The 24,130-nt window shown below is 39.0% G+C and overlaps 1 protein-coding gene across 1 annotated transcript in view; it reads left to right on the top strand.

Annotated features, from left to right (window-relative positions):
- The window catches only part of LOC129361089 (obg-like ATPase 1), a 50,042-nt gene that overhangs the window by 15,956 nt on the left and 9,956 nt on the right, over positions 1 to 24,130 (top strand). The window contains exons 5-7 of the mRNA XM_055031743.1: positions 3,724 to 3,899; positions 8,073 to 8,153; positions 8,448 to 8,545. Coding sequence (XP_054887718.1) covers positions 3,724 to 3,899; positions 8,073 to 8,153; positions 8,448 to 8,545 — 355 coding nt within the window. The remainder of the gene's footprint in view (positions 1 to 3,723; positions 3,900 to 8,072; positions 8,154 to 8,447; positions 8,546 to 24,130) is intronic.

Genomic DNA, 24,130 nt, shown 5'->3' with positions numbered 1-24,130 from the left:
AGAAATTCGCTAATTATTTTAACTGAATGTGTCCTTGAAAGACAAATCCAACGTGTAACTTTTGAAACTATTATTTTGATAGGAAAACAAAACAGGCATTGCTGGTTGCCTGTTTTGTGAAATGCTTTCACTCTTCCCTCTGAAGCGCCCTTTTACTTTACTTTTTACTAACTGCAAATGTTGAACATAAACTAGACGAAAACCTCATTATTATATTTTAAAACACAATCATTAAGATCCAGCTATGGCTCAACATAAAAGAAAGGAAGTGGTGAAAGTATAACTTATTCAGAAATGACTCAAATTCATTCTTAACATCTGAATATTATTAATCAACATAAAAAGAAACTACAGTAAAAGAGAAACATAAAACTCTGATTTATGTTGTCGATGTAGTGTTGACAGATGGTGTTTTGATCATGAATAATAATGCTGAACCTAAATAGCTGTAAATGATTTTGCCAACAAAAGCTTTAGCTAAAGTATTTTTATTTCTTCTATGCTTACCTCATGTTTTGTATGCAAGTAAAGAACTAAAATTGTTTAACAACATTTATCTAGTTTTATGTTTTCTTATGCTGATTCATTAACATTCAGTCGCAATTTTCCAGACAGATTTGTCATACGAACACATCATAGTTACAATATTTTTTTATTTGTGCATTAAATAACTGAGTACATATCTTAGATTGATATGTATGTCATGCCACAATGTACGCAAAAGTCAGCAAAGAGAAAAGTTAATGCCTCATAATTTACAGTCTTCAATATGCACATGGCTCAATCGTTTGCATCATATTTAATGGCGGACACATATAGGTTTTTGCTCGAAGCCACATATGAAATCGTGTTGATAACCTGTGGCGTGCTGCTACCTGCCTGGCCATGAACGTCACCAATAACTCCGTGACACAATCTGCTGTTCTTTACAATTAGCTTTTAGCTCATTTTTTCCAGCTTCCATGTAACCATGTAGAACTTTTTACTACATGCTTACGTGCCACTCATGCGTCAATAAGCGTAAAACTTTCAACGCTGACGCTACGTCGAGTCAATGAGTTACACCTGAGTCAATGTTAATTCTACATGTTGCCAATGAATTTTGTTTAGGTGTAGACTAATCAATAATGACCTGGTCTAAAAAATGGGTTAAACTTGGAATTAAAAATGTATAAGGTCGGCAAAAGACTTTTAAGCGAAAAACAAAATAGTACAATAAATCTTTAATGGATCCTATGAATTTCCAAAGAATGTTTCTGTTTTTTTTTTTGTTGTTGTTTTTTTTAGAACAGTGGCACAGTGAATAAAAATGGAAATTAATATAAAAACTTCAGGAAAACTCAGTCAAGCTAATTCTTTCATTTGAGCTGATACTGACTGAAATGATACTGATTATTCCATTTAAACTGAAGTACTGACAAAGTCTTTTTTTAAAGCTAGGAGACGTTGTTTCCCGTCACTTCTGTACTATTTTCTGCATGTCACTGCTAAATCTTGCTTAGATGCAATCTCACAGGGCCTCACCTGTCAACACCTTTGCACAAACTTAAGTGTCAACACATGAATATGGATTCAGTGACTCCCCCAAATGCATTCCAAACATCATGTCCCTCATTGCTGCAGCAGCTAAAGGCAAGCCATCATTCAACCTGACATCCACTTCTTTGTCTGAGACAGCAGACACATTACGCTGCACTGTAAAACTTAACAAGCTGCTGTTGTTTTCTGTTTTACAAAAGTATGTGCAATTCAAATTCAGCTTTACTGCAGACCTTACCAGTCAGCATCAAGTGTTATTTTTGTCATATTTGATTTTATCAAGAAGCTTCCATCAATTATCTACTTGGTTTTTGAGACAGGCATTATGGAAGGCAGCTTGCAATTGGGAGTGGAAAGAAAAAAGTGACTGATCAGTGTCAAATAAGCCTTGCATATACTGTGCAAATCTTATTTGCACAGTATATGCATCCACTCCTTGTGTAGAGGATGTCCACTAACGCCACCCTAAAAATATGACTGTCCACAACAACACTGGAAACAAGTTTCACTAGATGAAGGGTGAGCTATTTACAGATTCTGAAAGTGCTGATCCCATGATCGTTAATGGTATGAAACACATGCAATCTAGGAATAAAATGAATAAAATATGGGCATGTGGGGAATATTGGCACTCTGGAAACTACATCAGCAAGAAAAGAGCCCTCAAACGTTCAGAAGAATTGTCCCCAAACCTGATCTGTAACCTGGGGGTGGAACTCTGGGTTCTTTGAACGCAGCCAAATCTTCAAAAGATCCATTTCTGAAAATGAACATTTATTTCTAATATAGTTTTTGTGTAGAAAAAAACTATATTAAAACAATATAAGTTGAAAAAAAAAAAAAGACCACGACATGTTCTTGCAAAAAAAAAAAATGGTTATGTATTTTCAGAAAATTTAATGTTTTAAAATGTAAATGTCTTATTCTTTAGATTAAAATTGTGTTTTAATGAGTCTTTAACTGAAGATGATCACATGTGGCTCAGAAGTATTAAAAATAAAAATAGGATAAATAAAAGAACCAGTTGATTCAGAGCCGCTGCAGCAGATGCTAGCTTCAGCATCGTTAGCAGCTAATCTAGTCGCTCTAGTTTACAAACATTTTCTACTTTGTGTTAAACTCTGTCATCGTTTTTCTCTACTAAGTTCCCAAAACGCTGCTGAAGAATTAAAATGTGTTGACAACTTTTTCCAGGCAAATGAGTGTTGTCAGGCAGCCTGATGAACGGGTTTTATTAGAAACAGAGCAACAATTCAAGAACTAATTCATAATTCAAAACGTAGACACGACAGAGTGGAAAATTCGACACATTCAGTTTCATATCTTCAAAGAAAAAAGTTGTCTTTTTTAAAACGGGCTGCAGCTGAGATGATGGTGGGTTCTGACCTGTTGCTTTCTCTTTTATGAAGTAAATAAAATCATGTTTTTGAGTTAAATGTATTACAATCCTCGGGTTTAACAAACGAATTAGACGTTTTTACTGCCTGGCGCACGGTTAATGTTAAAGGCTGGCGCTCTCATGTGGCAGATGCACTCGCTACTTCCTCTGATCACCTGCTCCCAACCTGCCACAGAATCAGAAGGAGTCCTGAGAGCCCGCTGCTGGCTAAATGGTCTGCTTCAGAGCCTCATTACCGAATCACCAGCAACATTAAGATGCACATCATTAGGAGATTAGGACTCTTTTCCTTTATTTATGAATGATGACATGCTTTTTCTGAAAGTAAGATAAACTTTGTAATTTCACTCTGCATTTTCTGTTTATTATAATAACTTTCTTGTTTTGCTGCACTTAAAGCCAGTTTTAGATGAGCTTACTATACTGTTGCACTTGAAGTTGGTTTCTACCATTTCTGGCTGAAAAGATAAGTATCGGCTGTATTTCTAAATTCCTGATTGTGTTTGTTATGACTTTCCTTCTATCCCACAGGGCTTTATATGTGGATGTCTATTTTCCCCACATTCTCTGCATCAACTAATGATTTTTTTTTCTTTCTTTCTGAGCTGAATCACATCACTGTTTCCCATTTGATCCCAGAAAGTCAATGTCATTGATTTTGCTGTTCTGATTTGCTGCTCTGTATTACACGTTATTCACATAAATCAGAACAATTGTTGTTGAGATAAAGGATTTCCCCCCCATCCCCATTTGCGTGTGTGTGTGTTTGTGTCCTGTCCCTGCAGGTGCTTTTGAGGATGAGGATATCATCCATGTCGAGGGGACAGTGGACCCTGTTCGAGATATCGAGATCATCCACGAGGAGCTGAGGCTGAAAGACGTGGAGATGATCGTCCCCATTATCGACAAGCTGGAGAAGACGGCCGTACGAGGCGGTGACAAGAAGCTCAAACCAGAATATGTGAGTCAATGTCCCAGCAGGCCCTTTGCTCCCCCTCACAGCAAGGCACAAATAATAACCCTCCCACACACACGGCCGTAGAGAAAAAAGTATGTTTTTTTTTTTTAATCTCCCTCCAATAGGCCCTACCCCTCCCCCTGGCCCATTTTTTCCCTCTCTGAGATTGAAAGTGATCAGGGGTCAGGGGTTTTCTGCTGTAGAAATCATTAATAGAGTGTTACTTATTCAGCTGCCGACCCCGGGTCACAGCACTGGGCTAATGAAAGTGTTTCCACACAGCTCTTTTCATCTAAAGTAATACTCAAATCATGGCACAGCTCTTGCTCATGCTTATCCTCCTACAGCAGCTTGGGAAATTGTTTAAGGCCATACAGTGGCTGACACATATCCATATACCAGGTTACAAATACTGTAAATGTTTAGAATAATCCATGACAGTTTGTCGAAGGTGTGAGGTTAAAAAAAGAAAAAAAAAAAAAAAAATAGGAAATAAAATCTGCATCCTGGATGTCGGATCAAGCTGAATGAGGATTGTTATATTGTTGCAGTAATGAGGGCGGGAGGGCAAACTCAGTGATGATTTGATGCTGACCTATCATTGGACCAGGAAGGAACAGACTGGAACGCAAGGAATATATTTGGCCTTTCACTCGCAGCGGAGCAGCCCAATTCCAGATCTGACCACTCATTACACTAACGAGGGGGGCTATTTCACCTGCTGCAGACACCCCCGTCACTGGTTGGTTTGCCTCAGACATCCTACCCTCATCCCCCCACCCCTCTTGCCCACAGCCACCATCCTTTCCCTTTCAGCCTGCAGCCCTCCCCAACGCCCCACAGACAGGAGCCATTCAGGCTAGGCAGGTGGCCGCTTACTGCCATAATTGCTAACAATTTTAGGCAATGAATAAAAATAATCTACATTACTTGTCAAAGGTTGCGCACACGTCGGCAAGTGAGAATCTATAGAAGAACCTCTCTAGACGTTCTGAAGAATGGCGACCATCAAAGGGCTGCAGCGAGCTCTCAGGCGGGAAGGGGATTGTGTGATTGCCTCGCTGGCTGAGCCCTGGGGCTCGACGTCCTCAGCTGCTTGCAGGCGTACACGCGTGTCTTTATATCACCGTCCAAGCAGCGCGTCAAGACACAAGAGGAAAGAGGAAAACGAGGACTGAACAGTTGCTTGCACTGTAATTTTCAAAACATTTGAAATAGAGCTTAATCATTGTGTCATGAGATGGTGTAAGAAAAAAAAATCACTCATTTTATTAAAGTACATTTGGTAAAAAGTAATATGTAAATGAGAAGGACTTTTACGTTGCCAAGCAAGACTACTTGTGTTCCTTGAACTTTTATGTATTGGGATTGTGGTTGGTAGATCAACAAAAAGTTGAAGACAATTGTGAAGTGAAAGAAAAAGTGTTTAGCCATTTTTAACGCTAAACCCCTAAAGAATATGTTACACCATATAAATCTAAATAAAGCTCTGGCAGAGTTTCTTTTTTTGTTTGTTTTGTTTTTTGCCACTGCACTGCTTGACCCTCTGTCACAGTATCAAGTCTTCTGGCACCTTCATCAGGTTTTCTTGCAGGATTGTCCTGCATTTTACTCCAATCATCCTCCCACAGCATCATGGCACCACCACCATGTTTCACTTTTTTGGATGGTCTGTTCAGGGTAAATTGTAGTGCTAGTTTTTTTTTTTTTTGTTAAGCACATGCTGTTTTGAATGTAGGTCAAGAAATATAACTTGGACCTGAGTAGGGCACCTTCTTCCACACGATTCTTCTTCCAGTGATGTTCACAACTATTAAGTATATCGACAGATTTTTCCACTAGCTGTGAATCTCTGTGTCTCCTCCAGAGTTACAATGAACTGCTTAGCTCTCGCTCTTATTAATTCTCTCCTCGCCCAGCCTCTCAGTTTTGGAAGACGGCCATGTCTTGGTAGGTTTGTAGTAATGCCAAATTGTTTTTTTATTTTTTTTTAATTTTATTTTATTTTAGATAAGAGGCTGAAAAATACTCTTTGAGATTTCCAGCACTTGGGATATTTTATAACCCAACTCTGCTTTTAACCTCCCCTCAATAGCCTCCCTGATCTGCCTGCTGCCTTTCTTGGTCTTGGTGATGCTGTTGGTTCATTAATGTTCTCTGACAAACCTCTGAGGCCTTCATAGCATCATTTGTACTCAAAGATTAACAGACAGAAACAAATCACTGATTTCTAGAAGCATATGATTTTATTAGGACTATGCATGTGAATTGAGTACATATTTATACCACATCTATTTTCTTCCACTTCACATTGATGTGTTACTTTGCATTAATTTATCCCATGAAATATAAATAAAATGATCTAAAGTTTGTCATTGTAACCTGATGAATGTGAAAAAGCCCAATGATTTGAAGACTTTTGTAACACACTGCAATCCACAACAGGTGTGTGTGTTTTCCAAGACAGTGGCATAAAACAATAAAATATTTTATTATTTGGCACTACAGATATTTACAGAACTAGAATATGCTCCGTGAGAACACATCTCATTTCTTCCTGTTTATCGTTTAAAAACGGGAATGGTATTATAATGGAGAAATAGACTATTTACGGTATAAAACCACAAAAAGCTGTGTAAAATTGGACACCAACATATATGATTCGCAAGAAAATGCTAACTTAAATTAAAAGCATTTTAATGAACAGAACAGACAGAAACTTGAGAATTTCAAGTATAAAAATCAAAAAGCATGATTGGGAAAAAAAACCTGTAGATATTCTTTAATAGTCTTCATACTTCTGGACCAGAAAAGGAAAAATATTTGCTATCATGATAAAAAAAGAAAGTACATTAAATATTCTGCTGAGAATCCATGATAACTGTGCGTGCACGCAGAAGCGCAGAGCTCATATGTATGCATCGTTGTAAATTCATTCTTTCCGGCGCTGTGTTTACAAAAACAACGTTCCATCATTTTCAGTCCGCACGGATCCTCAAAAATCCCTCTCCTCTGCAAAACAATAATAAGAAACCGGCCCACCAGCAGCGCTCCATGGTGGCAAGCGTATGTGTTTGACCCCTGTGGGACCTATATGCCTTTTATTAACACCTGCCTGTTAGAGGAGCGCTGCAAGGCGGCTGCGAGCTGATGAGGGAAACCTGGAGCGGGTTCAGCCCGTGTCACCGGCCGTTTGCTGTTTCCATTTCACAGATGATTAATCTCTCTGTGAAGACTTGGGCCGACGCGGGCGGAGTGTATGCAGCTCTTCCTGCGCTCTCTCCCGCTGGCTGCACTCTGGCTGCCTGACTAAAAGGCCTTTAGAATTCCTGCAGAGAGAGATGTGCAGAGAGTGAATGCAGCTGGCTGGGGGTCAGTGTGTGGAGCTTTTTCTGCCATTGTGTAATTGAGGCTCTGGCAGGATTTTTTTCCTCAGTTCTTTCAAAAGAGAGTATGATTGTGAAGTGCTGCAAGGGTTCGGGGAGGGAAGGAGGAGGCAGGGAGAGTGGTGCAGGGGGTGGGGGAGTTTTTATATGAAGGGGGAGGTCAAGTTGACAGGAACAAAAAGAGTGTGTTCCGCTAATTTCTGCGGGGCTGGATCAACAATAATAGGCTCAATTTCTTTATTACAAATTTTATAACTACCCCCCTCCCATTTTCCCACCCTTTTCCGCTTCCAGATCCTGTCAAGACCCAGTCTCGCCTGTGGTCTCAGCCCACAAGTGCGTCAGTAATGAATGCGGCGTACGTCGCGGTAAATGCTCAATATTTTCAGAAACAGTGAATAATTAGCGTCGCACCTCACAAGTGCTTATTCAGTATGACTGCGCTCCGTAAAGTGCCCGAGGAAGGACCAATAATTTACACCTTTACTAACCAACTTCCAATTAGTTCCCCTGCTCTTTCCAATTTTGTCTATCCTTTTCATTAAATAGTCCCGGTGGAGCTGAGAGACACCCCAGAAGGCATTTTGTCAGGGCTTAAAGGAAGGGGTCTTGTTCTTGCCTTCCCCTGTCGAAGCAGGGCCACTCCTGCCTGAATGCGAGCTCAAGCCATTGTTCCCTTTGGCATCAGGATGCCATGCATTTAGGAAATAATTACCCCATACCCTGCTGGGTTTATTCTGTTTCATCTCCTTTAATGGCTTCTTGTTCATTCTGTTTCAACCCCAAACAGGACGTTATGTGCAAAATAAAGAGCTGGGTCATGGATGAAAAGAAGCACGTCCGCTACTATCACGACTGGAATGACAAGGAGGTAAGACTTTGATGTGAATGAAATTTATTAAAGTGATTTATCTTGACAATCTTTTTATGTGACCTGAAAGTAAATCTTCCACATTCATGTTCTTATTTTTTTTTTCTGTTAAATCTAACTTTTGTTCAAGTTAATGACATCTGGCCAGTCTGATCTTGATTTAGGCTCTTCCTCGCTGACCCCCTGCAGAGCTTATAATTTCATTTGGCTTCATTTGTCGCTGTCTGTGCTCTCCTCAAAGGCCACTTTTGGAAAGTTTCAGATTCTCAGAACTCATCTCTCTTTCCTCCACAGATCGATGTGCTGAACAAATACTTGTTTCTGACATCTAAACCAATGATCTACCTCGTTAATCTTTCTGAGAAAGACTACATAAGGAGGAAGAACAAATGGTAAGTGCTCAGAAGAAGGGCGTGGGCAGGCTGGCCATGTTCACTAATCACCACCAAAGAGCTTTTGTGCTCGTCTTATAAGAGGAGTTGCGTTCATTTCAGCAAACTTTTCATTAATACTGCAATCAGTTACAGAACATGCATGTGCCTCCCTCTGCGTGCATCCGTTTGCCGGCACATGAGGCCAACTGTAGTCTCCTGCTGTTGCAAGCGGTCACATCTTTGAGATAGATTCTGCCTGGAGGTGGCAACGAGTAAAACTCCCAACACAACATCCAGATTTGCAAGCCGTAACCGCAGCCCCCAGACTGTGCAATTCATTAAGCGCACACAAGCACATGGTCCTCATTTTGAATCAAAATTTCTCATTTCCATGCAATATCAAAGCAAGAGGAGGTGCTTCCAGTGACAAAACAAGCATGTGTACATTTAAAGCCAAAACAAGTGATTAATATCATCTGGAGGCGAGGTAATGAATCATAGTGACACAAGCTAACTGAAGGCTTTTTTTTTGCTCCAAATAGTTGGGTTTGTCTTCACATGTTGTCGCTCTTGCTTTACAAGCGTTTTTTTTTTTACTGCTAGGAAACTCCCACGCCTCAACACAACGACTCAGGCGGATGTGATGAACAGATGCACGCATGTTTTATTCCTAATAAACTGTTCTGAAACTTTTGAGAAACAGTACTTTGTTCAAATAGCTTTCCAGGAGCATTGTAATGTTTATGGATTGAAGATAAGGTTTAACACTGTAATGTGAGGTTCTTGTTGGTCAAAAACACAGTTTGTCACCTGTTGCAGGAGAAAAGGTGAGAAGAGGTTCTCAATTGGGGGCACGTTTTGTTGTGTATTGTTGCATGGATTGGTTAAAAGTTAGTTTTAAGACCAACAGGATTTTTTATCACCCAGTTTCTTTGGCCACAAGTCTTTTCATTGAGGAGCAGAGAAACATAAGATTAATTTCCCCAGCTTTGTGGAGCATAACGGTGTTCCTACCCCACAGGTTGCTGCTCGCTGCCAGTAAGATGACTGAATAAAGACTCCTATATTTTTCAATTTCTTTCAAAAATGAATAATTACGTAGAACTCCAGATATTTGCACCTCTGCTTGACCCCAGTTCACTCGACCGAGCTCTACTCTACTCCAAAGTTGTTTCCACAGACCCAGGAATACCTGTAGGACGGGAACTCCTCCTGGAGGGGGAGACTTTAGGCCACACCTACACCTTGTGTTGTTCTTCATAACTGTATAATAGCCATGCATGTCATCATCTTTTTAGACAACAGAAGAAGAGTGAGCTATGAAGGTCATGGAGTCTGTGGGTTGCTATTTTTTTAGCATTATTTGCGTCTATTTCCCTGTACCGCCATTCTTTCTGCTACTTCGACAAACATATTGTCATTTGTACAGAAAAGCCTGTGCAAATGACACAGACTTTTCTCATCATTGCACCAATGTTTACATTTGTTGGTAGCTCCGGACAATTTTATTGCTTCTCTCTTCTCTGCTGTTGCAAGTTTGAAAAAAATGGCGACTGTGTTTCTGCTTGCTCAACTCACACGTCTGATCATTCCCATGGACCATTGATGAACTGCAGTCTGTTCATGTAACATAGAGCACGTACTTAGCTCTGACTGTACACAAAAAGCCAATACAAGTTTAAAAAAAAAAAAAAAACAGTAATGGAAATGTTTGCAAAGCAGATTGAGCAGGAGAGCCACCCTAAGAAGAGCCTGAGAAAATTGCCACAATTTGTTTATTTGAAAACATATTTAGTCAATTAAACACGCACAGGCAGGTAGTGGTTACTAAAGGAGCATCAGCCATCACTTTTTATAGGGTAATTGTTTTAAAACTTAAGTTGGCAAGCTTTGAGAGAGATGCCCAACAAATAACCAGCTTGATTAATCAGCTGCTATCAATTCAATTTATTTTACCTCTAATAGTACTTTAGATAGCAAAATAGCAAAAATCCTATTGCAACTAGCACTTAAAACTAGAACCAAGTTTAGCTGGTGTTTATTACATATTAGTGACATATTTGTGACATTATTACTTGATTATCTCAAATCAGTCCACATTTTGCTCAGGTTTGCTGTAGTTGCTATAAACATGAGCAAACCTTTAGTGTTTAAGAAAAAGAAAAGCAAACAAACTGAAGTAGAAATAAAAATGGGATGTATTTAAATATTTCACAACTGTACAGTACAATAAACTGAACAGTGTATAGTTATGGGGTTTTTGTTTCACTTAAATTAATCTGTAGTATGCAACTCACTCTTAGTTGTAAAACCATTTATATCACTGTGCTTTTTATGCAGAAGAAATAACGAAAATTTAGATTGCATACGTTGGGAAAAATGCACAGTATTCTTTTGTATTTAATCATTTGTTCATGTTCTAGTTATTTACACATCCTTTAAATGAAAATAGCTGTTGAAACTAAAAAGAAATGATGACAATTGCTCTGTCTTTGTCTTGTTTTGTTTTGTTTTTTGGTACAGTTTCTTGAGCATCTTTGAGAATCTTGCAGAGCTTCTGTTTAATATCACAAAATTGATGTTTATGAGTTCTCTCAAAAAGTAATTTGGACTCTTGTAAAACTTTTGTGGTACGGTACAAAAGCAATAATCTTCAGTCTGTGTCTTCTTGTAGGTCAGAGAGGATTACCTTTCAAGCGTCTACAGTGTTAAAATGTGGATTGTTATCACACTTTTACAACTGAAACAAAACAACCTTGTGCTGTTTAAAGATTTGAGAGTTTGGCGGAGATTCTCCCCATGCAGGAACTCTTAAAAGCCTTGAGGGGTTTTGAAAACGTAGCTACAGATCTATACGAAGCCTTTCTTGATACTGACAAAAGAAAAAACTTTCAGCAGGTTTCTCCAAAGGGTTTTGACGCATTTTGGATATGACAAAGAGCAATCCTGTAAAACTTCTGCAATGTCACAATAATAAACTCAAGAACTTGTATATTATTTCACCAAAAGCCAGCTGTCATCTTGCTAGACTTATACAGGACATTGCAAAAGTAAAAATCCAAAGTGTTTAGTGTGAATTTGAATGGCTACCTTCCTACACAACAGCTGTTTTGTCCACAGAACCAACTGTGTGGATTGTTATTACACTTTTTCAACAGGCCTCCGGGCTTGTTGTGTCAGGTTTACAAATTAATAAAAAATGTATTTTGTGAGTTTTGCTTGACAGCATTGTAACACGGGAGAAGTTGTTTATCTATGACTATTTGTTAAAATGTTCCTGTCACAAATGTAAAACTGTCAGAAAGGGGGAGGAGGAAGAGCTCATAAATCAAATGATTCATGACAAGACGAACATCGGTCGTCAGAGCAAAAATAGTGTTGTTTTTTTTATTTTGCGTGTGTGTGTGTGTGCGTGCGTGTAGGTGTGTGTTTTTAAGGTGTGAAACGCCATAAATCTTTCAGCGCTTTAAACAGGCAAACAGTAGCACTTCCCCGAGGGCTATGCGATGAACAATGCTGACATCAAAGTGTTGATGTTTGACAAGTGATGAGTCACTTCCCTTGTCCAGAGAGGAGCTCACACCTGTATGGAGATGATTACAGGTAGATCTGGCTGGCCCTAATTGTACAATAAATGCTGCTCTCAGCCCTAATGGCAGCTAGTCTGCTGCAGAGACGCCAGACTGCCATTTGGCTGTCGCCATGCTCCCGTGTTTTTCTACCGCCACAGTTGAGATGATGATACGGTTAAGGACTATTGAAAGCAAACAGCAAGACAAATTGCAATTTCAGCTTCAATGTGCCGAGGAAAAGACGGTAGATCGTAGAATTAGGCAAATTTTATCGGTGACTTTTTGGGACGCCCATACAGGCCATTCCACAGGTTCCCGTTTTTCTCCAAGAGCTGTTTTCATTTGAAGTGTGTCTTTGAGTGCATGCTTCCCAGAGAGATTTGGGTCAATTTTAGCAACATACCCTAGAAAACATCGGTTTTGCGCATGTTGTCACGTCCACTGACCATTTAACCGTGTTTTAGGGCACACATTTGCCTATTTAACAACTTGCGCCGCAAGAACCGAGTTAGATCATCTCATTTGGAGTATGGGAACCACAGACCAAGCTGCCCTTGTTTAGACAAGAATACACAGTATTAGCTTTAGCAAGCCATCATTAATGGAGGGATCAGACGAGGAGCAAGGCCTCCTTTCATCCTCAGGTTCTCTGCTGGAGACAGAACATCATTTACTGTTGAGAGGAGCACATGGCTCCAATCCTATACAGTTCATGTGTATGAGAATGCGTACATGCGCATGTTTGAAGTCTGTTTCAGAGGCGACTCCACGCTCATTTGGATGCTGGCGTAATTGCGGTACGGAGATCAAAGGCGCGCTGGCCGAGTGATGTTCCAGAGGAGACTTTACCACACAGCCCTCTCCTCTGTGCAGAGGGGGCCGCCTGCTGATCACCGCTCCCCTCTCCCCTCCAGCCATGCGCTGCCCCCTGCACATCCCCGCTCGTAAAAAATGATTAAGGCTGTATTTGTCATGTGTTTATGACTGAGAGGCATTGCGTGATAGGGAATGGCATCTACAAGAGACTCTGTCAAGAGGCCTTCCCCTCTTTCCCCCACTGTCGGTAAGTTGTCTGGAAGACTATTTCTCTGCTGCGCTTACTGAAGTTTGTTTTGTAGAGAAGGTCATTAGAGCACTGCTGATGATGTGGTGGCTGCACTCTCGCCCATCATCTAAGACATTGTTTATTTTACAACCATATGAACATTTTTATCAGTCCTCATTCCTTTTAAAATCAGATATTTATCCAATCATCCTCCGAGAACAAAGAGTAGCCGTAGCTGGGAGAGAAAAGGACACACTTGAGAATATTCCTGCTATATGCTGTGATGTTTTTCTTTCTTGTCATTTCCTTTTCTTTCTGCTTTTATTTTTTTCTTCTTTTGGACAATGTGCATTAAAGTAAATTGGAGCCTCTTAAGTAGATGAGTTGACCTTTAAGGAAACCAGCAAGTGTGACCTGTCTGTGAGTGCCTCTGCCGAGTGGTTTCTCCCAGCGAGTGGAAGAACTGCAGGGTACCATCACAAGGAGCTTTTATTAACTCTGTTAGTCCAGCTCTGTGTTTTTTTCCCCTCAATGTCTATATGCCACTCTTTATGTGTGTGTAGCAGAAAAAAAGCATACGTAATTCTTTCGTTAGTTTACTACTTCTTACTTTGCTCCAAACTTATGTGTTAATGTATTTTGTGAATAGTATTTGCCACTCAGTCTGTGTTGAATTAAATATGAATCTTATTATGCCACAAAACCACAAGAGTCACATACCACAGCTTCTCATCCACTCTGTCATTCTTTAATCAAACGCAAATATTTTTATGTTTACTTCCCCATGATTATTCAGTCATGGTGTAACTCATCTTGTGACTGAATCATATTCATCTTTAAATCAAGATGTTTAAAAAGATGAAAAATGAGTAAACAGAGGTGAGGACTCCGGTCTCATGACTTGGGCTTGACTCATTATTTTAATAACGTTAGATTTAACGAAGTGAAAGACTCAGACACACACTTTCACACCAATCACTCATGACTTGTCTTGTACTCAACCTCTTTGACCTGGAAATGCTTGATGATGTACATCAAACAGAAAGTTTATTTTAACAATGTCTGCCTCATGCATTTTCTGACTTAACCATATCAATATAACCAGAGTTAAACACAGCAAGCTGTCAAGTTACAGAAGAGAAGGATGAAGAGGAATGGTGACACTAATCGCCACTCAAGAAAAAAATGATAGGCAGGTATTTTATTTCTTTACACAAATGTACAAATATGAAATATGTGGGACAAACTCTACAGAGAGGAACTGATCATTTTTTAGACACACTTGTAGAAAAGCTTTAACCCTCCAAATTATTTCATCCTTTTTTGCCTTTTAGTCACATTAAATGTTATTGACATGTATGACCTCAGTAAATATATGAAATTCAAATTATTCATATGAGGGGACATCCAACATATAGCATTCCTTATCTGTAAGTATAATTAACCTCTAAGCATAATAACCTGTTGAACTCTTTGTGGAGGGATTTTGGTAGAATTGTTTTAATTCAGCGACAATTGAGAGCTTTGAGCATGAACATCCTGTTTGAGATCATGCTACACTGTGTGTACCAATTTGTCCAGCCTTTGACTAGGCCACTCGAGAACCTAACTTGATTCAGCCCCCAAGTTCACTTGAACTTAAGCTCAAGAACTGATGGCTAGATAACTTTCTCTTCACAACAGCAGAATTTATGGTTCCATCGCTGCAGACAATTTTTCAGGTTCTGAAAAAGTGAAGTAGCTCCAGTCATCACACCACCATGTTATTTTTTCTGAACTGCTGTTAGTTTTACTCCAGATGAAATGAAATATCACAGAACTTTTTGTCTCATAGTTCAAAGAACATTTTTACTGAAAGTTTTGAGGATCATCAATGTATTTTTCTACAACTGAGTCAGCTGTTCATGTTATTTTTGGTTGACAGGGTTTTTTTCATGGGAACTTTCTCATGATTTCCTCGTACTTTCATATTGTTCAGTCCTGAATAATGACTTTAACTGGAGCAGGTGATGTCTGCAGCGCTTTAGATGCTGTTGTGGGAACCTTTTGTGAGCCTTGTATTAATGTTTGATTCACTTTTGGAGTACTTTTGATCGATTGGACACTCCAAGGTTCCCCGCTGTTCCATATTTTACTGTTTGTGAATAACTCCTCTCCATGTTGGTCACTGGAGTCACAAAGCCTTAAAAACGTTTAGAAGTGTCAGTCTTTGTTTTTCATCTTGATTTTCTTGGATTGAAACATTATGTTGTTTTTTTTTTTATTTATTATATGCAGCTAGAAAAAGTTTGGTTTAAGTACTTTTTTGGCTGTTTAAGTATGTCAGCATTAAATTCAGTCATGATTAGGAGATTGTACCATATCTTTGTCTGGAATTAAAGTTATTTTAATAATCTGAAACATTGAACTGTGACAAAACAACAAACAAAGAAAACAATGACAGAAGGAATATGTGAGGTCAAACAGTTTTTCTAAAAGCAGTTACAGGATACTGTTCATACACTGATGCAGACTCACTATTTGATGAGACAGTTGCTATTTTGAGCCTCTCTCACTCACTAAATAATGCATTACAACTTTCTATTAATTATTATAATGTGTTTACGGCTTCATTAATAAGTACTTATTAGTCATTTGAAAGGTAAAATCTTTCCGCACATAAAAAAGCAATTTACTTCACGGCTTTTGTCATCCTGCTGGTAAATGTAGTCTTTGGACACTATTGCACAGTTGAAAATAATTCCCAAAAATGCCCTTTTATATGCCACTGAATGGCTTGTAAATATAACAAATTTCTTACAAAGCCTCTTTTTAATGTTTAAATATAAAATGTTTTTCAAAAAATGACATTAGAAACAATTTGACTTTGATTTAAAGTTGCAGTAGAGACAAAGAATGGAAGCACTTTTTAAAAAAATGACTGGATTACATTTGTTAATAGTTAGCATAATATGATTAACCTTAAAAACCAGTACAATGAAAATATGTAGTAATATCTCTGCCTTGCTGGGATCTGATACTCAGGTCGGCCTGTAGGAGGAGCTTGAACAATTAAAGTGGAGGAAGCACCGACTGCAGCAGCAGCCTGCCAGAAGAGATGATCTGGTTAAAACAACAGATTTAAGTCTGTCTTTTGTTGCTTTCACATTTAAACATTTTCTTAAAATAAATAATTTTCACATTTATTTTATAATTTGTTCTTCAAAGCGCTGACGAAATGAAGTAAGATGTTCAATTTTGGTATAGGAAGCATAAAGAAAACCCCTTAAACATTCTTAAAGCTTAAATAAATGCCGTAGAATTAGATAAATCTGAATCATTTGACATTCACTCTGAAAGTAAATTGTCTCATAATGTACTATGCAAAGGTCTCGACTCATGAATTTATTATTTTGTTTCCAAAGAGACTGACCTAGTGGTCTTAAACAATTCTTCTAAATTCTTTCTAAAGGTCTTTCAAGGATTTTCTCTGAACTTTTACTCCTTTTTATTATTGTTCACAACTCACTACTTCACTATTTTTATATTATTTTCTGTGCTAATTAATACTGACATAAATAATTCAAACATGAAGTAGCTCAAGGGATAAAATATTGTTGTGTCTGTGCATAACAGACAACTTAACTAGAAAGTAATTTTTCTCTCCTTCACCAATATATTCCCCATTCATTTTATTCTTACTTCCTGTATCAGTGTTGGTAATTTGGTTAAGGACTTTATATAGAATAAAAACTGAAATCACATTTTAAACCACATTTCCTGCACTTACAGCTGCAGGTCTTTTGAGGTATGTCTCTTCAGATGTTCTTATTTTGCAAATTCTACATTTTATTTAACCTCCCATAAAATATGACATACTACAACCCCTGACCCAATCAAAAATAATTAAAAAACTAAGCAGAGATTTTAGAACTTCTCAATTTCACGATTAATATAAACTGATGCAGGAGTTTTAGGAGCAGCAGCAAAAATGCCATAGATAAACTAGAAAGGATCAGAAGCTATATGGCTCACAAAGAGTGCAGAGAACATGATGATGAGGTTAATCTGTTGCCATGAGGTATGAGTGTGTTTTTCCATGGTTGGGATCTCTGTGATAAAATGGCAAATTATCCAGGGTGTAAACAACCTCAGTACTGAATATATCCTGTTCATCTTTTAAGCAGCTGGCAAATCAGCTCTAGATGGATCAGCGCCAACTACTGCTTTGGAGTATGTGTATAAGAACTGTGTCAGAAATATGAAACTGATAAAGCTTGAATTTTTCAACAGACAGTTTAATCTGTAAATTATTAATTAATCACCTGAACATCGAATATATCCATAAGTTTTTTAGTTCTTACAGCTTTTGAGAGGTCACATGTTGAAACATTTATGATTTTTTTGGGGGGGGAAATAAGCAGCACTGTGTTATTAAGAGCTTAAATGTGACATTCAGATTTCTGTATTTGCTTTTTCTGACTGTGAAAGAAATCAGTTTGTAAAATTTTTTTTAAAAAGTCAACAGACAATGTGATTCCTTCCTATTTAATCAGACCCAAATGTTAAGGGAGACGGAGCGAGTCCCCTGCAGTTCATAATGCATTTAGACACCAGTGCAGCAGGATGGCATCCTGAAACTCTTTTGAAGGCACCCTGGGAATCGCTCACCTGTAAAGCCTAAGCTTTGACATTTTACAGACAAAAGAAATGTCTACGAGAGTCAGCCTTGCCTAATGATAGATTCCCATTGCTCCTGCCTTGTTGCACGGTGCCTAACATTTTATTTTTTTTCTGATAAAGTTAAGAGCAAACAGGCCTGCCACAGAGTCTCCTGCAGCCCCGGTCGCCTTAATGAGACAAATAAATGAATTTAGTGTTGCCACATAGAGCTCCTGAAAGCTTATTATCAGGATTATTATTGAACTGTTATGAATGGTGGAGGGGAAAAAAAATAAGATGTTGGACTGTAAGGAGGGGGGCATGATGGGCTGATGCTACATATGTCCTTGATTACCTTCCTTCGGCTTTTATTCTAATAAGTGGCATTCTTTGTACTCCCTGGGACAGCTAGACAGTCTGACACACGATGAGAATAAATATTGCATGTGGTAGACATTAAGCTGTCATCCTGAGGAAGAAAAAAAAGGAGACGAGATGGAGAAATCTGTGTGGTGTTCGTCGGCGCTACACTTTGCCTGCTCTTGTCACAATTGTCACATCTTGATGACTCCCCCTCTCTACCCCCGGCCCCCTTATTTTCTCTCGCCCAGTCAACCACCATAAATGACAGCATGGATACCCCATATAGAGAAAAATTTTGGCGATGCAGATTGTACTCTTTCGGGTTTGAATTCATAATGTTTGCCTTCTCCTTATCCTCTCTCACTCGTAAATACCCCTAAACACTGATCCAGCTCTGATCAGTGTTTACCATTTTGAGGACCGAAACCTGAGACCAGTGGTTTGTTAAGCGTTCACAGTGTGGGTAGATTTTTAAAGTTGGGAGATTTAATGGGTGCAAATATCAAAGAAAATAAAGTTACTTTTAAAAAGCTTGTTACCAGCACACCCTCAAGGTTTGTTAGTGATACGATGCTCTTAATTAAAGCTGCTCCCATTGAGCATCCACTGCGTTCTGTTTCCTCCTGTCTGCGATTGCTTTGAAGGCTATAAGAAGTTGATAATGTTGGGAATAAAGTGTGTGTGTATGGTTGTGTGTGTGTGTGTGTGTGTGTGTATGTGTGTTGCTCAGAGGCTGATGTGTAATGTTTTTTTCTGTGCAGCTATGGCCACAGGGAGTAGAGAGCGTCTGCACTCTTGTCGCTCAGGAGCTCACCACTGGGAGGATGAAAAGCATCCCACAGAGATTCTGACTTCCTAGCCTCAAAAGCCACCATGAGCTCATACCTCTCATTTCTGTCTTCCTAAACAGAAGAAGAGGAGGGGATCGTGTACCGCAGCATATCCTAACATCATAAATGACTCATCTTTGCCAAACTGTGACCAGCAGAACGTAGAGAACTTTTGGATCATGAGTGAAACAGCTCGGTTTCAGGTGCTGGAGCCATTACCTGTAGGCGTGGGGCAGATTAATCTTTCAGCTTTTCACAATTTAGTTGCATCTGAAGGAAGAACTGGAGGAGGTGACCCACCTCTCCCTGGCTTAAGTGGTACGTCTCGTTAATAAAGTCTACCAGCGTCCAGACGCAGGTCTTTGTCTCAGGTAGAGCTGTCCCTGTGCCTTAAAAAGAGGAGGCCATTGTTTTCCCCCTCCCTGGACGTTTAAGCAGATCAAAGCTGGGACAAAGCCTAGGAAGGCCCCAGGCATACAGAAAGACAGGAATTATCCCCCCTCAGGATTCTCACACAAAAAAGGACAAATAAGCTCCAGAGGGTGGCCCCCTGTGGGACGTCACTATTCAGAGGCAATCTGTTGTGGATGGTTCAATTGTTTTTGTGGGATTTTTTTTTTTCCTCATCATTTGCAATGTGATGTTTTAAAATGGTAGCACTGTAAATGAAACAGGCATTGAATCAAAAGCCATTTGTGTTGATGGACAGAGCCTCGCAAAAATATAAATTTCCCTTGAAACTTTACATGTTGTGGTTGTAACCTTTTCCCACAATACAACCACAAATTTATGTTTGTTTTTTTGGTGATTTTATGTGACAAACAGCCAAAAATTTAAGGAAAATTACAAAGAGTTTTCTTACAGTTGAAAATCTCAAAAGTGTGGCAGGCATTTGTATTCAGCTTCCCCAGGACTTTTGTGGGTTATGTCAGTCATATTACATGCACAGTGTATCTGACAGTTGTCCAAACTTTGACTGGACCATTTGATTTTACCGTTGTAGCTCTGACAGTCTGTTTTTGTTTGAAAAGTCTCAAATTCTTCCAGTATTATCCTGTTCTTATCGCATTTTAACATTAACTCTTAGAATTGTTTATGTCCCTCCTGAAGGAAAACCTCCCCTCAACATGATGCTGCCACCACCATGCTTCACAATGGAGATGTGCAGAGTTAGCTTTCCACATAGTGGTTTTCATCTATGTTTGACAAGATGAAAACCACTATCATCTATGTATCATCTATCAACCACTATCATCTAAAACCACTTTCATCTATGTTCTTCCATTTTTGCATTTCCCGCAATGCATATGGGACTTCTTGTGCATTTTTTTAACAACAGCATTCTCCTACCGCTCCATTTCCCAAACAATAAATTGCACAACTAATAGTTGCTCTTCCACCTGAGTTGTGAATGTCTGCAGCTTCTCCAGAGTTACATCAGTCCTCCATGACGTTTGCTGCATGAATCAGTTTTAATAATGCTCTTTATTCCCAATAAACCTCTAAGATCATCACAGAATAGCTCCACTTCTTACTATTATTACTAGATTATATTTTGGAGCACTAGGCTATTGGGAGCTGAACACAAATTGATTGTTTTCTTTTTCTTTGTAATTATTTTCCTTAATTTGTTGCATATGTCAGTCATATTACATTTACAAAAGTTGTATTTAGTTGTATGAGTATTTGTGCAAGGCACTGAAGATGAACACAATGTTTTTATGTTGGCCTGTTTTATTCAATGAAAGAAAAGCTATGCATTCTGGAAAAGTCTGATCAAACTGTAAGTGATAGCAATTTCTCTGTGATCTGTGAGTAAAAAGCAGCAAACATGGTCCGCGCCTTTGCCTTGTTTGAAGCGCTCATGCTGCTGAATGATTAGCAGAAATAATGTCCCTGTCACCCTTAATCACATTAAAACGTGGTTAACATTTAATTTTTCCCACTTGATATGCAAAAATTTCCACTTGATTTGCAGCAGAGGCCATTGAAGTTCCATTATAAAGAGAATAAAAATTTCAGGCATCATTTGTTCAGAGGGGGATATCAGGACCAGAAAGTGCTGAATCTGTCTATTAGCAGAGCAGTGAGAGATGGCACTCTGCATTGGGACATAATGGGAGACTGACAAGAGACACTTACACTCAAACAGTCGTTCTTCAGAGTTGTAAAAGCTTTCAAAAGTGAATCTAACTAAGGGAATGGGTTGTTGAAATCTTTTTTTGTTGGATTTCGTCAAATCTAACTGAAACAGATTAAATTAGATTATAAATCTGCTCAAAAAACACATGAAAGATGAACTGAAGCAAAGTTTACGAAAATATTCCATCACATTTGAACATCCACATAAGTAATTGGAAGCCACATAAATATACAGAAGAAAGTAAGACCTGGACATAGAGGAGATGCTGACAGAATTGGTTTCGGGCTCCGTGTTGACGGTACATCAAAGCTCTTAATTGACAGCGCTTTGTTTCTGGAGTTGAGGCAAGGGGGTGTTTCATGTTCCCTCATGGCTAGGTGTTTGTCTGCTCCTATGTCAGTCAGTGCAAGGACCCAGAGACCCCCGGTGCTCATTTGCAGCTCACATTCTCCGTCTCAGCTTCACATTATTAAAATCATCCCTCAGCCCTCCACCAATAGCCTCTTTGTTACCCGGCCGGCTCGGCTCGGCTCGGCTCTGTCAAAGTCTTCACCAATTACAGTCCCAGGTACAATGGTCTATTCAAAGGATCACAGCCCTTGACTGGTGTGGAGAGAGTGATTTGTGAATCATTATTCAAGCCGCCTGTAGAGAACGCAATACCTGAGGAATGCAAATAACGTGCCACCAAATAGACAGCTGTGCTGCTAAAAGTGACAAACTACAGCTGTTATTATCTCAGATTGGATTTTTCCCCCCTCATGGAGCGCCCCTCCGTCTCCTATGTTTTGAGGCTTTTTGGCTTTTTCTTATTTTCCTGTGAGACTCTGGTTGCCACCTTTATTCAAAATGCAGAAAGAAAAGGGAAATATTAGGTTATGGCTCTTAATAGCTGTGCATGTAAACTGAGAAACAAACTGACACTTAAACAGCATTCAGTCAAAGCAAACGGCTCCGTTCTTGGGTGCGTTACCCTGTCATATGTTGTATATTGATAATCAGTAGGTAGAAGCGGTGATCTGGTGCTGCGGCCGATAACGCCGGGGACATTGTTATTGGTACAGATCTGATATTGAGGCGCTCCGGGTTCCTCCCAGGCTTTGATTCCTTATGGGGCCTTTAAACAGGAAACCAGGATTACACATAATGACAGGGCCCCCCTCAGAATCAATCCGGGGCCGACATGTGAAAATGGATTTGTGCAATGCTGCTCTTTGCCATCCATCCAATCCCAGCCTCGGAGCTTGTGGAGCTAATCTCATAATTGCCCTAACCCCCTTGTATTGTTCTGACTGAGGGTGCCATTAAGTGAGAGGATATCTTTGTCCTGCAATGTCAGGTGTCCTGCTGGAAGAGGGAGACAAAAAAAAAAGAAGTGACAAAGACATTTAAAAGTAAGGAAACACTTAGTGGTTATTTGTTCTTTTCTCTCCGGGCTCCAGGCAAAATGTTTATTTAACACCCAGCAGGTACATCAAATGTCCCCCCATAGTAAAACATTGGCAAAACAACTGAAGGTTTGGGTTTTATGTTATCTGTTGAAATATTCTTCTTTTACACTCCTTCTTGGCTGAATTTCAAGTTTTTTACCTGCCATTTGTTTGGTTACATTAGTTTTTCTGATAGGCATTCATTACCCTCAGCCATTAAATTGCACCCCTTATGTATGCTTGCCAATTTCTTTTTCTCCCATCCCATCATCATCTCTGTGCATATCAGGAAGATCAACTTTTTTTCTTGCCAAGTCTTGCTTGTCACAGTTCCAGCTGTTTTAAGTTGCTTAGTTATTGTTGACTGTGTTTTAAGAGCAGGTTCAGGTCAGTAACTGTTTTCTTGTGAAACTTTCCAGACTTATTAAGATCAAGATACATTTGTTAAGACCACATGTATACTGAATGTCCAGTCAAAGCTGAGTTGTTGCATAGATTAAATGTGAATCAAACTCCAGTGTGAACCTCTGACGGTCCTAAAGTAATGAAATGTGTGTATATGTTTGAATTGGCTTTATTCTGCAACCAGTTTGCTGTGTATTGCAGACTTCTGCCCAGGTCCCTCCTGAAAATGAGATCCAGATCTCAAAGGGTTAGATAAATAAAATAAAAAAAATAAAAAATGAATGCACAGACTGAGATCCTTTGTGTCCGCAGTGTGACTGTTGATTGTCTCTTTATCAGGTCACATTTATGGTGCGTTCAGCTTTGACTCTGAATTTGGAGATGGGACCTGGGAACGATGTGATACTTGAGCGTCTTCTCTTGGCAACTCGGACAACATTACCATTGGTGTAATGTTGTCCTAATGTTGTCCTAATAAACTCTAATCATCCCTATTTTAAGAAACATGTTTACCAGCTATTCCAGTGGTTTAAGGAGATTTAAAACTTTCAGAGGAAGTTTAGATTTGCTACATTACCTGCTGCGTGTCACCTATGCACAACTTCCATAGTCACAATACTGAGCAAGAATTCCCACTTAGGCAATTTATTTTATTATTTCAACTCAGAGTGAAATTCATATAGATTTGTTAAATGGTAAAATAATTCTTTTTTTTTTCTCTTGCTTATTTTTTGCTTACAATTATTTCTAAGGAAAACCCAAAATTCAGTTATTCAGAAAATTAGAATATACCAAAATCATTTCTCTTTAAAAATGAGTCCTTGGTGTGGCCTACATAATCATCAGGTAGACAGAATTGTGTCCAAACGTTGTATTAGAAAACACAATGTAAGGAAAACATTTGGTTCCTTGTGATTTTGTAGATCATAAAATGGGCAAAGCAGCATTTTTCAGTGTCTTTCTGTTGATCTTATGGACAGTTTTAATTTTGCATGAGACAGATGTCTGAGTCGTCATTAACTGTAAGCATAACATGAATACAAATATTACATAAATATGTATGAATTTCACCATTTTTAAATCGAATTACTAAAAGAAATTCACATGTTTATGGTTTTCTAATTTATTGTGATGCATTTGTATTTCCAGCCAAGATTGATGAAAGCCCAGCCTG

This window comes from Poeciliopsis prolifica, unplaced genomic scaffold, assembly GCF_027474105.1.
Source record: "Poeciliopsis prolifica strain line A6 unplaced genomic scaffold, Auburn_PproV2 SCAFFOLD007, whole genome shotgun sequence".
In the NCBI taxonomy this organism is placed as follows: Eukaryota; Metazoa; Chordata; class Actinopteri; order Cyprinodontiformes; family Poeciliidae; genus Poeciliopsis; species Poeciliopsis prolifica.
Note: the sequence above shows the minus strand (reverse complement) of the source record. Positions and strands in the feature narration are given on the sequence as shown.